The sequence below is a fragment of the Prionailurus bengalensis genome, chromosome B2 (genome assembly GCF_016509475.1).
Source record: "Prionailurus bengalensis isolate Pbe53 chromosome B2, Fcat_Pben_1.1_paternal_pri, whole genome shotgun sequence".
NCBI lineage: Eukaryota > Metazoa > Chordata > Mammalia > Carnivora > Felidae > Prionailurus > Prionailurus bengalensis.
In genome coordinates, this window is record NC_057349.1 from 18,105,026 (window position 1) to 18,121,032 (window position 16,007).

The 16,007-nt window shown below is 46.3% G+C and overlaps 1 protein-coding gene across 3 annotated transcripts in view; it reads right to left on the minus strand.

The window, feature by feature from the left end:
- Nucleotides 1-218: 218 nt before the first annotated feature.
- GCNT2 (glucosaminyl (N-acetyl) transferase 2 (I blood group)) overlaps nucleotides 219-16,007 on the minus strand; it is an 84,810-nt gene continuing 69,021 nt past the window's right edge. For all 3 annotated transcript variants that reach the window (XM_043590839.1, XM_043590840.1, XM_043590838.1), the window contains exons 2-3: nucleotides 7,556-7,648; nucleotides 219-2,183 (exon numbers count right to left, since the gene is read on the minus strand). In XM_043590839.1, coding sequence (XP_043446774.1) covers nucleotides 1,993-2,183; nucleotides 7,556-7,648 — 284 coding nt within the window. In that variant the 3' untranslated portion in view covers nucleotides 219-1,992. The remainder of the gene's footprint in view (nucleotides 2,184-7,555; nucleotides 7,649-16,007) is intronic.

Sequence of the window (16,007 nt, forward strand, 5' to 3'; positions counted from 1 at the left end):
GGCGCCTGGGTGGCGCAGTCGGTTAAGCGTCCGACTTCAGCCAGGTCACGATCTCGAGGTCCGTGAGTTCGAGTCCCGCGTCAGGCTCTGGGCTGATGGCTCGGAGCCTGGAACCTGTTTCCGATTCTGTGTCTCCCTCTCTCTCTGCCCCTCCCCCGTTCATGCTCTGTCTCTCTCTGTCCCAAAAATAAATAAAAAAAAATAAAAAATAAAAAAAATAAGGCTTTACTTCAAAGGCATTCCCTTAAATACAACGAACATTCAACAGACACAGTGAGAGGAAAAAGGGCAAAACCGTGTTAAGGGTATCATTAGCTGTAGTTAACTTTTTTTTGGTGAGAATAAATAAATATTAAGGAACTCAATGGATGTAGGAATACAAAAGTAGACTTCACATTTTTCTGACGTGACAGGACGTTTTCTCATATTAACACTGACACTGCTCTCAAAACCTACCCTCTCTGGTATACTAACTATGGCTTTATTTCACCTTCTCGGGAAACTGAACTAAGGAGACCAGTAAGAACATCCCAATCCTCAGAGAACTTGTTTCCTAATGCTTATCAACAACCTCTCTAAGCTGGCTTAATTTATCTGCAAAATGGGGGTAATCGTGTGAGGCTCCCAAGAGTGTTTGTAAGGTTTTAATGCAACGAGCCCGCTAACAGGCCTCAGCTTCGGTCTATTCCTTCCCTTCTTTCTTTGGAACGGTCTCTGATTTAGACCCTCATTTCTGACTACTCAGATCCCTGGCCGGACAGCCCAAACTACGACCCTGGATGTGAATGCGTTGAAATACAAGCAGTCTGTGAGATTCTCTAGAGCAGCCTTCCCCACATGGATGCTATTATCAAGAAGTTCAGACGCAAGTAGCTTCTGTCTTACTTTTCTCCTTGTCTCAAGCACATATCTGGTGTATAACAGACGCTCAAGAAATATTTACTGTGTGCTGAGGGAACGAATTGGGTAAGAGAACGGGACAAGGGATAAGCGACAGAGAAGCTCACTCACAGCTGAAAGCTCTTAAAAATCTAGGCACTCTTATCAGCACCAAGCATTGTAAAGCTACTCAGAAAATACTCTGGAGTCCTTAAAGTGTCGCGGCATAGAGTCTGGATTCCATTTTGCAGGTAAGATCACTTTGGTGGGGGGTGGAGGGTGGTGATCCAAGAGGCGAGTGATTGATTCCTGAGGGTTAGAGACTTGGGACGAGAGCCATGCAACAGCAACCTCAGTTCTAGAAACATCTTCATTCTGTGGGAACTTTTTAGCATTCGCCATGGAAAACAATGGAAGAGGGACGAGAGTACATTCTGACCCACCAGAAAGGTCCCGTTTCCCTGGGGTCCCTTTGCCGAAGCAGCCGCCAGTGACTGCTGTCTGATAGCATATCCCGCCTCTTGTCAACGACTTTACATTCTGTACAGACCTTCAGACACGGTAAGCTCACCGTGCTCGTGTTGAAACTCAAGAAGCACGATCTAGTTCTCCATTCTAGCAGCTCAGGTTTTAAAGGAGATTGCTGAGGTGCCCAGGAAGCTGTTTCTATGCCCGGGGGGGGGGGGGGGCGCTGAGCAAAGAGGAGGGGTATCCATGAACGCGTGGCTACAGGTCTGGCATAGGAGACTCCTTCTCCGGAGAAACACAGTTCCTATTTTCCTAAACAGTATTATCTACAGCTCTCCTTTCCGCGAGAGCATCTCGCTCTGATGAGTATCTGGTGCAAAGGTCTGACGCCAGTTCCACTGGCCACGGATCTGATCGCGAGCCCGACGTGGAACGACCATCAAGAGAAGGCCAGGATGCCGAACGTGCCAGCATCGTCCCAGTGCTCCTGATTGCACAGTTCCCAGTGCCCGGCAGGTGTTGTAACAATAACCCGGCCAGGTCCTGCAGCCGTGACCTCGCGGCTACAACCGTCACCGTGAGAGGGGCTGGGTTCTCTCACGAAGAAAAGGCCGCGACTGCCCTCCGATCACGGGTTATGGTGGCTCAGAAGTACCAGCTGGGTTGGATCACGGTTTCGCTCTGATTCAGGGTTCTTTCTCGAAGCCTCAGTTCCAGGCATTCCACAGTGAGGGGGTACGTAGTCAGCTCAAACTTGTTAGCAAAGAGGCTGGGCGAATTGATCAACCACTTCAAGTCCCCGTTTCCATAGATACAAATGCCGTGTACGTAGCGGCCTGCAGAGGAGAGAAGAAACCGTCAGAACATGTCTGGTCTGGAAAGCTGGGGGTGGTGAAGGGGCGCAGCGGCAGAGTGGGGCCTGCCTACTGAGTAGCTAACGCTGTGCCCGGTGCTCTGGGACTCCGTATGACACGGGGTCGTGTCGGCCCAGCCCACAAGGAAGTGAAACCCCTTCTGGAAGGCTAAGGGGGACACATCCGTGCTTGAACAACAGGAGGGTTCAATGATATGAGGCAAGAGCGGCCACAGGCATCGTGAGACGATTCATGTGTTCTGGCCTGAGGGTTATGGGTAGGAAGTTCCAGAAGCGGACGGGTGGGAGAGGTCTTGCTGGGAGGCACCGGTCAGACCTCTTCTTTGAGCCCGGGCTTAGTCTCTCCAAGTGCTTACGTTCGTCTCCTCTTAGAGGAGAATCAACCCCACTGATGTGACACGTCTCCACACGCCAGCTCGACTCCCCTCCCAATCCCCGCCACGTCTTCCCCGTGACACCCACACCACTCCTATTTTTTCAGCGCCCTGGGCATTTCTCCCCCTTTCTCTCACAGCCCCCACCTCTGGTAGCAACTCTGGCAGCTGCACCTTCAAGATCGTCGCAGAATCTGATCGCTTCGCACCGCGTCGGCGACTCCCATCCCGGCCCGTGCCACCTCTATCTTCCCGCCAGAACTGTCACAATAACAACTGGGTTCTACTGTCCCCACCTCTGCCTGTTGGTATGTTCTCAGCACCACGGCCACAGGGATTGTTCTGCTTGCAAGCACGCCATGATGTCTCATCTCATGTGCACGCGCAGCCAAAATCCCAGCAATGGCATCGAAAGCTCCTGAGTCTGGCCTTTGACCTCCGGCCCCTTGCTCACCTGATTACAATGCTTCGCAACGCTGCTCATTCACTCCGGCCGCAGTGGCCTCCTTGCTGGCCGCCCCCCAACCCCCCCACCGCACACCAGGCATGTTCTACCCGAGAATCCACATAGTTCTTCCTCCCCAGGCAGCCCCCTTCCGCCAGCTTCCACCACACCTCCCGCAGACTCCCTCTCTCACCACCCCAGGTATCTGCCTCAAGGCCGAGTTCTCAGGGAGGCCTCTTCTGACCCCCTTCCGCCCTCCCCAATTCATTTTTCTCTTGGCTCTCGCTGCCAACGGATAGATTCTATGTCAGGGCCACGAACGCAAATATTTGGCTTATTGTCTTTCTCCCTGGCCTGGGATGGAAGGTCCGAAGAGCTGGAACTGGAGGCCCTTTTGCTGTCCTCTCTGTCCCAACCTGCATCTGGGACAGTTCCTGGGAAGTATTAGGTGTTGAATTAATAGCTGTTGAATGAAAGGATGGAGACGAATGAGTGGAGAGTTAGTGGAAGGACAGAACTTGGCCGGGCAGGGGGGGGGGAGGGGTGTGGCATCAGGGGCATGGATGGTGGCTTCATTTGGGGAAAATGTGCAGGGGGGGGATTTTCTCTACAAGAGAGAATTTGGTTGGCAAGGGGGTTAGAAAAGGAATGGGAGGAAGTTGAACCTCTTTTCTAGAGGTTTCTTGGCGTGCACTGGAAAAACTACGGTTGACTGACTTAAACTGAAGGGCTGGGCCTTTTTTAATCCCATAAATAGGGAGAGTCTTTGAAGAGTTTTGAATGGAAGAATCAGAGGGTAAATTGGGCTTTAGCAGCATTAATTTTACAGAGCTTTGCAGGGTACAGTTAGAAATCCACCACGAGGCCGCAGTAATAACTTAATGTAAACCAGAGAGCTGGTTCCAAGTTCATGGCGTTGCCATGAGTGGGAAAGGAAGGGTATTTGAAACAGAACAGAGAGAGGCTGTCATTAATCGTGATTCATTTAATACGGCTGGCAGGAAGCACAATAGAGAGGGGAAATGGATGGGGGACAGAAGCCAGAGTAGTGGACAGTCGGAGATAACTGGGGAGTGAGAACGGAATGCAGGTGCATAAGCACATCCATGCTTAAGAAAACAAAGTGGAGAGACCGTTTCAGGGCGCGTGAACTAGAGGCTCACAGACAACGGGGTCTTCAGGCTACAGGCGATCATGACACTGAAGGAGAAGGAAAAGGGCCAGCACGAGGGCACCACTGGGACGCGAGAAAACAAGGGGATCCCTTAAGGGAAACCCGCACATAACCGAGACCCCGGATGGGGACCCTGGTTATGGGGATGGGTGACTTTTCCTTCTGGGGACAGGAAGGAACAATGAGAAGCATGTGTCCAAAATACCCTGAGATGGCGGAAGGGGACGGCGTGACAATCCGGTAAGGGGATTTGGGCCGCGTGTTTTGAAAGTTCTTCCTCAGGTTGAAACTGTTACCTTTTGGGGTCCGAAAGGCCGTTTGGGCATAGGATTGAGAGCTCAAAGCAAGCAGGAAAGATGAAAAGAAGTGCGTCGGGAAGGGCACCGGGACAGTTCTGGAACAGTCCCCAGCAATGCTCTGGTCAGGGAAACACAAATGGCCAAAAGCAGATGGTGGAAGCGATTCCATGTGTGAGTTGGCCTTGTAGGGTCAAATGGCAGGGGAGCCTGGTTTGTTCGTGATTACAGCAGGGGACGGCTGATCCAGTATACAGGCTGGATAAGGAGTCCTCAGAAGGATGCTGGCAGGAGGAAGCTGGGACCGTTGAAACTCTGGCAATCCCTATTTTATTTTATTTTATTATTATTTTTTTAACGTTTATTTATTTTTGAGACAGAGAGAAACAGAGCATGAATGGGGGAGGGTCAGAGAGAGGGAGACACAGAATCCAAAACAGGCTCCAGGCTCTGAGCCGTCAGCACGGAGCCCGACGCGGGGCTCGAACTCACAGACCGCGAGATCATGACCTGAGCCGAAGTCGGCTGCTTAACCCACTGAGCCACCCAGGCTCCCCAGTCCCAATTTTAAAAAAGCAAACACATGGGGGACTTAGGTGGCTCCGTCGGTTAAGCAACCAACTCTTGATTTCGGCTCAGGTCATGACCTCAAGGTTCGTGGGTTGAGCCGTGCGCCCGGCCCCACACTGCTTGGGATTCTCTCTCTCCCTCTCCCTCTGCTCTTTCCCCCTCCTCTCAAAATAAATATGTAAACTTAAAATAATAATAATAATAATAAAGCAAACGCATTTCAAACAACAACACATTTTAGGTGTGGGACAGAGCAATAAACAAATTGGTCAAAAATCCTAACCCTCTTGGGGCTTCACTTCTGTTCTGGGGAGAAAGACAGTAAAGATATAAAGTCTGTAAGTCAGTGAAGAAAACCAGCCAAGTAACAAGAAATTGTAACCAGAGATGGGAACTCCAAGTTCAAGACCGTAGAGCTACAGTAGTCTCTGTGATTCTAAGGGCCTATAAAGTAGGTGCACATCCACGGGTTTGGAACAAATCCACCACTCACGACCAAGGGGGAAAGGTCCGGATTGTACTCCAGACTCGCAGGCACTGTTCTGCCTCCTCTGGGTTATGTCTTTTCTTTTCCCCATCTAGTGGTTTGGGGGACAAACTATTTTTAGGTTCGGAACCATATCAGGCTTTCAGATGTTCACGGGCATCACAGGCACTAAGAGAAGAAAAATGAGACATTTGTCTCAGAGGCTTGGGCTACCCAAGCTGTGTACCCTCTGCAGGTTCCTGGCTTGGAGCTACTCTCGTGGGCCCACCTGTCGTGTGATAAGTAAAGGTCCCTATAAAAATGGAAACCTGACCAGCTTGTACCTTGTCTATGGGGTAGGGCCTGGATACAGGTGAGGACAAGGAGAATGAGAGTAAGGTTCTAGGGAGGGGCAGGGCTTGGTGCTGACACACAGAACAGAAGCTTCCGTGGTAGAGGCCAGAGGCGCAAAGTAATGACGTCACAGGGGTCCCTGCCGTGGCGGCTGAAGTCTTCCAGTGTTACAGCTGGAGAGGAGGTGGAGAAGCAGGTCAGGTGACCACAGCAATCCCACAGGGAGGATGACAGGGTTACAGGAGGACTGTGGAAAAGGCAAGACATCTCAAGTATTGGGACCTCGACTAATGGCGATGGTCTCTTTTCTTTCTTTTTTTTTTTTTTTTAATTTTAAAAAAAAAATTTTTTTTTTCAACGTTTATTTATTTTTGGGACAGAGAGAGACAGAGCATGAAGGGGGGGAGGGGCAGAGAGAGAGGGAGGCACAGAATCGGAAACAGGCTCCAGGCTCTGAGCCATCAGCCCAGAGCCCGACGCGGGGCCTGAACTCACAGACCGTGAGATCGTGACCTGAGCTGAAGTCGGACGCTTAACCGACTGAGCCACCCAGGCGCCCCAATGGTGGTCTCTTTTCTAAAGAAGTCCCCCAGAGATCAAAGAGCAGAGCAACCTTCTCTCCACTCTCTTCCTGCTCCAAGGAGGGCAGGCTGTGATGAGAATGCAGGCAGGGGGCGGGAGATGTCCTGTGGGGAAAATGTTGGCTGATTAAGATGAAGATGTTGGAGAGCAGGGTGTATGGGACGTGAGGGTGTTGCCATCTTCAGCGGATGGGGACCTCAGGAAGACACGAGAAGGGGGTGCGGTGTAAATCTGAGACAGAGCCTTTAAAGAGGAAATCAGGTGAAAATGAGGTCACACAGGATGGGACCTGATTCAATATGGGTGGTGTCAGTATAAAAAGAGATTGGGACAGAGACGCACACAGAAAGAAGACCACGTGAGGACCCGGGAAGAAGGCGGTATCTCTAAGCCTCTCAGAAGAAACCAAATTTACAGCCACCTTGATCTCGAACTTCGAGCCTGCAGAACTGGGAGGGAATAAGTTCCTGTTATGTAAGCCATCCGGTCATTCATCCTAGTGAATGAATACCATGCTGAGTAGGTACCAGACAGTGTGAATGGAACGTATGCCAGGGCTGATAAAAACACTTCGTTAGAAAGTTCTATCGCAGGGTCGCCTGGGTGGGTCGGTCGGTTAAGCGCCCGACTCTGCGTTTCAGCCCAGGTCGCGATCTCACGGTTCTCGGGTTGGAGCCCTGCGTTGGACTCTGTGCTGGCAGCGTGGAGCCTGCTTGGGTCTGTGGTGAGACCATGACGTCACTTCTCATCCTGACCACTTCCCCTCCTAACCACCACACTCCCAAAAGAAAGAGAAATAAATCATGTGAAGACAGCAGAAACTAGCAAGAAAATACCATTATAAGTCGAGCCCACCTCTCAACCCCCTCAGGAATCACGAGCTGGAGCATGTCGGCGAGACCCCGAAGTCTCCTTTTCAAGGCCCATGTCTTAAAGCCTCTAGCTACTCCGGGAACTCGGATTGTTTTAAATACACAAGCAGTTCTGTCCGCGAGAACCCCTGTATTCCACAGGTACCTCCATGCCAACACCAACAAGCAGTGTGGCCTCAAAGAGTGAAGTGAGTGCCTCACCATGGCAGCCGCCGTGTTTATCTTCCATGTCGATCCACTTTATAGCCCTGAGGTTACCGGTCCACGATGCATTTGGCATGGAGCCCGGGACACCTGCAACATTGATAAGGGAGAAAAGCAGACATGAGAACCAAGACAGAAGGGTGTCGATCGCATCAGTGAAGCCTCCACATCATGTTCACTTTTTCACTACGTTATCTTTCGCGTTAGATTTTCCATCACTGGTGTAAGACCTCAGAAGCTCGTGGTGTGAGTAGCTGATGGTTATGAGCTCCGCCTTGCTACCAGTAAAAATACATACGCACATATAGGTGGTTTTTCATAATGTGTGCCCAAGCCTGCAAAATAGAGGTTCAGAAATACCGTAGCAGGAAACCGTAATGCAGATGGACAAGTTGAGGAGTTTTGGGTCATCTCTCAATGGCCTTGAGCTGAATTCACTTTCAATCCTAATATTACAGCTATTTCGGAATTTCCACGTGACCTTGATCTTAAAATGAAAGCTCAGGAAACAGGCCACCCTAGGTGCTAAGCACTAATTAAGTGAACTTACAGTATGAGGCATACAGAAGGGAAATATCTTGCTTACTACATATAAACTCAAACAAATCCCTTAACACACGATCCTTCTTTATTTGTTAAAGTGCTTCTTGAGCATTTGGTGTTGCCAGGCATTGTGTGAGGCCCTGGGAACAGAGAGAGAGGAGACAAGACGTGATTGCCGGTCACCCAAAGAAGATGAACAGTTGACCCCAAGCAGGAAGTTGTGAGCTTTGAGTTTTTCCTAGGAAGACTGGTGTGCCCTGACCTCCCCAACTTCTCTATTTCTTTCAGGTGTTCTTTTGGCCAGACGTTTAGTTGCCAACCCACTACCCAATTAGTTACCGGATTCACCTTTGAAAAGTAGGAAGCCTTGAAAAGAGGAGAGGACAGCTCTAGAGGTCGCCATCTTGCTAAGCAGGGCTTTTTCCTCCTTGGCATTATTGACACTTTAGGCTGGATAATTCATTGTTGTAGGGCCTCTCCCGGGTATTGTAATATAGCAGCATCCCTGGATTCCACCCACCAGATGCCAGTAGTACACGCGCCCCAGTTGTGACCATTAAAAACATCTTCCGGTGTTGCCAAATGTCCCCGGGGTCGGGGGTGGGGGGCAGAACTGCCCCATTTGAGAAACACTGTGCTAAACTATTTTAAATAACCCTCTCTATCTCAGTAACTTTTGCCTACTCCTATCGAATAGTTTTACCCCAAGGTTCCCATCATTGGAAAGTAAGTACGTGGGAATCAAATGCAAATACAACAAAAGAAGAAATATTTTGCTTCATAAGAGCTCCGGCAATTTTCACCAGTGCTCAATGCAATCTGAATGTGATTCTAATGTATTGACACAGGTATGACATGTGTACCCAAACGGTAACAGTCCCTTCCTACAAGATCTGGTAGGCTGAATAATACCACTCTCCTCGACGTATGCTCAAAGAAGTCCGAATCCTAATCTCTGGAACCTGATAATATGTTATGTTACAGGTGAAAGAGAATTCAGTTTGCTAATCAGCTGACCTTAAAATAGGGAGATTATTTTGAATTATCAAGGTCAGTGCAATGCAATCACAAGGGTCTTTAACAGTGGAAGAGGGAGGTAAAGAGTTAGTCTTTTTTTTTTTTACTATTTAAACATAGAGGAATGGGGTAAGGACCACGGTCATTAGAAGCTGAAAAAGCCCAGACCCTACAGAAAGGAACGGAGACCAGCCAATGTTTTGGTTTTAGTCTGGTGAGACCGTGTCAGAATTCTGTCCTACAGAACTGTATCATAATACATTTATGTTGTTTAAGCTGCTAAGTCCGTGGTAGATTGTTACAATGGCAAATAGAAAACTAATACACATACTAACTAGACAAAAACTTACTCAAGATGATAAGTATTTTTTCATAAGAAAAAAGAAACTGGGCAAAACCAATAATTTTCAAGAAGTTTAAGTGGATGGGCACATAAACATGTTTCCTCTTTAAAAACATTAATAGGGGCGCCTGGGTGGCGCAGTCGGTTAAGCGTCCGACTTCAGCCAGGTCACGATCTCGCGGTCCGTGAGTTCGAGCCCCACGTCAGGCTCTGGGCTGATGGCTCAGAGCCTGGAGCCTGTTTCTGATTCTGTGTCTCCCTCTCTCTGCCCCTCCCCCGTTCATGCTCTGTCTCTCTCTGTCCCAAAAATAAATAAAAAACATTGAAAAAAAAAATTTAAAAAAATAAAAATAAAAAAAAACATTAATAAAAATGTGCATTTTCAGAAGAAAAAAGCTCTGTTCTTCTGCCCTGATGTCACATGATAATTATATGATGCTCTGAATCAAGAATTGTACCAAGGTCTCCCAACCAAAATTAAATTATGCAAGCCTTTCCTGTAAATAGCATGAATCCTTACCCCCAAGGGCTCACTATAAGACTGATTCTTTTTTTCTTGTTGCCAAACTTGAAAAGTTTGCTTATAAATCTTGAGTAGTGAAGAAAAACAGTATTTATTAAGCAATAATTTTTCCTATTGCTTTGATTTGCATTTATTACTTTAAAAAGTACTTTAGCATTTGCCTTTCCCAAAAGAAACTTCTTTATTTTGTTCTTAGTACACATTTTAAAAGAATTCAGAATAAAACTTGCCTTGGTTGAGTTGGGGGTTGGGGGGAGGGCCGTCCAGAAAACAAAGAGATAGTTTGGTATATTTAATTGTGTCAGCAAGATTAGCTGACCTGGACGTGATTTTTTTATGATTATTTGTTTGTTTATTTGTTTTTATTAACTTTTTTTTTAGGGGGGGAGGGGCAGAGAGAGAGGGAGACAGAAACTGAAGCAGGCTCCAGGCTCCAAGCTGTCAGCCCACAGCCTGACCTGGGCTTGAACTCACAAAACATAAGATCATGACCCAAGCCAAAGTTGAATGTTCAATCGACTGAGCCACCCAGGTGCCCCTACATGGATGTGATTTTTATGAGTCTATTCTGATTAAATAACTATAGCAGAAGAGGGTGAAGAACGCATTGCCATGAGAAAAAGTCCCTACCCTCCTTTACTTTTTTTTTTTTTACAAAACGAGATATTTTTTTCCCTCTCCTTTTCGTTAATACTGTTCACCAAAAACTGACTCTTCCTCAGAAACACATTCCTTATTCTGGAGATAAGATGGTGACATTTATAATTAATGACTGCTGTCTTTTTTTTTTTTCTTAATGTTTATTTATTTTTGAGAGAGAGACAGAGGGTGAGCAGGGCAGGGGCTGAGAGAATGGGAGACACAGAATGGGAAGCAGGCTCCAGGCTCTGAGCTGTCAGCACAGAGCCCAACACGGGGCTCAAACCCACAAGCTGTGAAATCATGACCTGAACTGAAGTCAGATGCTTAACCGACTGAGCCACCCGGGCGCCCCATAATGGCTGCTTTAATGTCTTTAAAGTAAACACATAGCACGTGTGAACCTCCTGCTCATGAAATTATAAACCTCAACTTCTATACTTTCTGTTTAATGACAAATCTCCAACATGCCTGTTTAAATACTACTCATATTCGTGCCTACAAAAATTATAGTTTGAAAAATAGAATCGGAGAGGGGCGCCTCAGCGGTTCGGCTGGTTGAGTGTCAGACTCTTGATTTCGGCTCAGGTCATCATCCCAGGGTTATGGGATCGAGCCCCGAGTCAGGCACTGCACTGAGTGTGGAGCCTGCTTGGGCTTCTCTCTTTCACTCTCTCTTTCCGCCCCTCCCCTGCTCACCCGCGCGCGCTCTCTCTCTCAAATACATAAAATGAAAAAAAAAATTGAAAGGAAAAAAGTAGAACCTAGGAGACAGACAAAGTCAAATTCTATTTTGTCGTTTCTTGCAAAGAATCCTTCCTGAGGCACAGGAATAACTGGCAGGAGTGGGCAGAGCCCCTAGTGTTGCAAGTGTGGTGGTTGTAGGACTGGGCACCCCCTTGGTGCTTGTTAGAAACGCAGACTACCAGGCCCCATCCAGACATCCTGCACCAGAATCGGCATCTTCACAAGATCCCCAGAGGAGCCTGGCACATGAGGAAGTCTGAGAAGCCCTGGGCTATCACCGACAATGCAAAGAGGACAGAGCTCCTGTGTCTCCTCGCCTTGAAGTCCCTCCCTCAGCCTTCAGCAGGTTTCCAGTTAGCTTCTCTCTCCCCTTTCCTCACACTTTGTCCTTGGGAAGGAATCCCATACTGTGTACCTTCCATCCTTTGGTTAATTTAACAAACTCGTCCCCATGGCCGGGAATATGTGTGTTTGAGAAGACCTCTCAAGTCACTTCCTTGGAGACGATCAGCCTCCTCCGTGTGAGGAGAAGCCATGTTGAACAGAAGACCAGTCTGCACTGTGCCTTGACCTCACAGCATTTGGCCCACCGGGGATTTTCAGTCAATGTTAAAGGGGTCAATGAATGCCCATGGTCAAGGGTTGCCCCTCAACCCTAAGCGGTAGGACCGCTTAGCTTGGGTGTCGACAGGACAGGCCTGCTTGCCACCTTGGTTTTCCAACAGGCCACTGTACTTTAAGGTGTAATCATGTTCTACCTCTTGATATCAAAAAGTACTTATTCAACTCTCTCAGCCAAGGCCAACCAGCTTCAGTTTGCCTTCCAGCAATTGTTTAAGTGGCCACCAACCACTTATTCTCCACATCCGTCCTACTGGTGCAACTAGCTTCGGGAAGTGATAAGACCCTCAACAAAACTTCTGGTCACAGCTCGAATATCAGCTCAATGTGAATACTTTGCAGGCATCGCTTGATTATTATTTTGAGGAGATAATGGCAAGCAAGAGATTGAATGGTCTAAATGTGCCATGTGACCACTATTCAGTAACTGAAGGTGCCTTGGGTTAAAACATACATGGAGACCCCAAAGCTACTGATCCCATCACTTGGGCCAACGTCCAGATGCTCCTTCTCTTCTAAAAGTGTCCACTAAGCATAACTATTTCCTGTTTTTCTCCCAGAGATTGACCCAAGGCAGAATCATCTACCACCCCGCTCCCCATGGAACACACTGGCCTTCCCACTGGGATTGGGGAACTTAATTATTATCCCAGCTTTGTTGCTAACCAGCTATGTATGCTGGAACACCATTTAACATCACACAGTCTCTCTTTCAAATGAAGCATAGATCACATCAGTGATTGTTCAACCTTTTATACATTTTTTAGAATTTTATTTTATTTTATTTTTTTGAGAGAGAGAGAGAGAGAACACACACATGCAAGCACAGGAGGGACAGAGGGAGAAGGAGAGAGAATCCCAAGCAGGCTCAGTACGGAGCCCGACTCCAGGCTTGATCTCACAACCATGAGATCATGACCTGAGCCAAAATCAAGAGGTGGGACGCTTAGCCCACTGAGCCACCCAGGCGTTCTGATTTTTCAACCTTTTAGATTGCAATCTACAGAAAAACAATTTATTTTATTTTATTTTCAGAGAGAAAGAGAGAGAGAGAGAGCACAAGCCAGGGAGGGGGGGGAGAGAGAATCCCAAGCATGCTCCAAGATGTCAGCGCAGAACCCAAAGGGAGGCTCGAACTCACAACTGTGAGATCGTGACGAGCAGAAATCAGGAGTCAAATGCTTAATCGACTAAGCCACCCAGGCACCCCAAAACAATCATATATCATCATATGCACACACACACATGTAAAGTAAATGAAAGTTTCGCAAATTACTCAGGCTTATTACATGTAAGTAAGGCACTTGTTTATTTTATGTTATTTTTTCATAATAAAATTCTGGTCAAAACTGACTCAAGTGATTTCTGGAACCACTAAATGGGAAATAGTGCTGTTTTTAAAATACTGTACTGGGGGAACCTGGGTGGCTCAGTCAGTTAAGCATCCAACTCTTGGTTTCAGCTCACATCACTTTCTCACAGTTTCATGAGTCTGGGCCCCACATCAGGCTCCGTAATGACAGTGCGGAAGCTGCTTGGGATTTTCTATCTCCCTTTCTCTCTGTCCCTCCCCCATTCTTGCTGTCTCTGTCTCTCTCAAAATAAATAATACACCTTAAATTTAAAAAAAAAAAACATAAATAAAAACACTTTACTTGATGACTGTGTCATTATTACTGCTGTTATGATTATGATTATTATTGTGCAGGATTCTGGGAGGGTAGTTATGAGGTATTATGGATAAAGTCTACCCTCCTTTCCTAAGCATCCTAGGAAGGGTCTATTTTGCATTATTTCTAGGACGGGGCAAACAATACACCGATATTATCAGAGGAACCATCTTAAACTATAAAATCCAATTCTCTGATTTGCTCTTCATAGGCTAATGTAAACAAAAGATTTGAGATAAGTTTACAGAGTAACCAAGACTGTTTTTCTTGGAGCTTAGCCATTATTAGTCAAATAAGTGCCTTTGTTGAATAAATGAACATGGTTCTTTGAAATGCAAACTTTATTTATATTGACTTGACTTTCTCCTTATTGTTCTTAGGCAATGCGGACCTCATTTTGCGAGACCTCCATGTGGTAACAATTCCAGCAACTGCTTACTCCTTAAGCTCAGACATGTACTTTTCAACTTACCAAATTTTGTTTTTACGTGTCAAAAGTCAATGCTAATGCCAATGTACAGACAAGGGTTTTCTCACAAGTTAATGGTGGTGCTGTAAATCGGCATGACTCTGGAAAATCACTTTGGAAATACGTGGGGAAAGTCACCATCGCCCTCAATTCCCTTTGGCCCTTTAAACCAATAGCTTCACAATAAGCTAAGGAAATCATTTTTTAAGTGTTCATATATGAAGGTGTTTATTTTGACATTATTTATACATAATGATTAACATCACAGGCTCTCAGGTCAGAGTCAACATTTCAAATCCTTATCTCTGCTATTACTGGCCGGGTGACCTTGAACAGTTGGGCAATCTCTATAAGACATCACACACTAATCTTCAAAACCTCACGGGGTTTTGTTAATGTTAAATAAAATAATGTATGTGTTGCGCTTAGCACAGTGCCTGGCATACTTAACGAAATAAATGGTTGAAAACATAATCTATTAAAATCATGGGGACAGGGTAGCTGTGGCAGAGATGGCTTCTTTACTATAACCGGAAGCAAGTTTACCAACTTCGGCGCTACTGACATTTGGGCTGGATAATTTGGGCTCTGGGGACTTTCCTGTGCACTGGAGGATGTATATATACCAGCATCCCTGGCCTTGACCCACCGGATGCTACAAAGCAGTCCCCATCCCTGTGCCTCCTACTCCCCACTCCTCACCCCCCACCCCCGTGACGACCCAAAATGTCTCCAGATGTTGCCAAATGTCCCCCAGAGGGCAAAACTGCCCCTGACTGAGAGCACAAAATTGTCCATTATTAATAAAATCACAAACAAATATTTGCATGTAAAATGACCATATAGTTTTTAGTTTATAAAACTTTTTTCAATGGTACTGCTCTTATGTTTTTAATGAGTTTATTTACATACCTCTGAGACTTAACTGCTTTGCTGACCTAGGAATTGTACTTGTGAATATTTTAAGAATAAAGCAACAAAAGAAAAAGATGCAAAGTGTTCAGTGGTGATTCGCTTTCACAACAACAACAACAACAACAACAACAACAAAATGGAAAATTATCTAGGAAGCGGGAAATGTACCGTTAAGTAACTTGTAGCCTTTTTGTCTCATTGTTAATTACGGTCATATTTAGCCATAAAAAGATACATTTTTGGTTGTTGTTCATTAATCACTTAGGATCTGTAACACACAAACTTACTAAAAGAGATCCTGCTTTGTTTCAGGTGGATGTTTTCTAGAGCTCTGCAGTCTGAGACAATGGCATAGTATCCTTAAAACAACATCACCGCATTCAGCTCAGATAATTGCCAACAAACTGACTCATCTTTGGTTGTAAAAGGAAAAGATGAAATGAGTAAAGGAAAAAAAAAACCCAGAATTGTATTTTATTGTTTTTTTAATGTTTATTTATCCATCCTGAGAGAGAGAAAAAACCAGAGGGAAGGGCAGAGAGAGGGGGGGAGGGGGAGAGGGAGAGAGAGAGAGAGAGAGAGAGAGAGAGAGAGAATCCCAAGCAGGCTCTGTGCTATCACAGCCCTACACTGGACTCGATCCCAGGACCCTGGGATCATGACCTCAGCCAAAATCAAGAGTCAGATGCTCAACCGACTGAGCCACCCAGGTGCCCTTAAAAAAACCGGAATCTTAGACTCAAAGGCTTTTAGAAATTTTAGTATGTTTCAATATTTTAATATATTCCTTCTCATTGGCATGCCATGTAAACTAGAGCCTAGGAAATTTCAGTGAATTGCCCAGGAGTGTGGATGTGCTAAATACCTTGTTGATTTTGTTTCAAGATAATTCACCCAATTATTCAGTTTTCCCGAATGCTTCCTATGCTCTAGAATAGATGCTGAGGGTAGAGCTATGAACG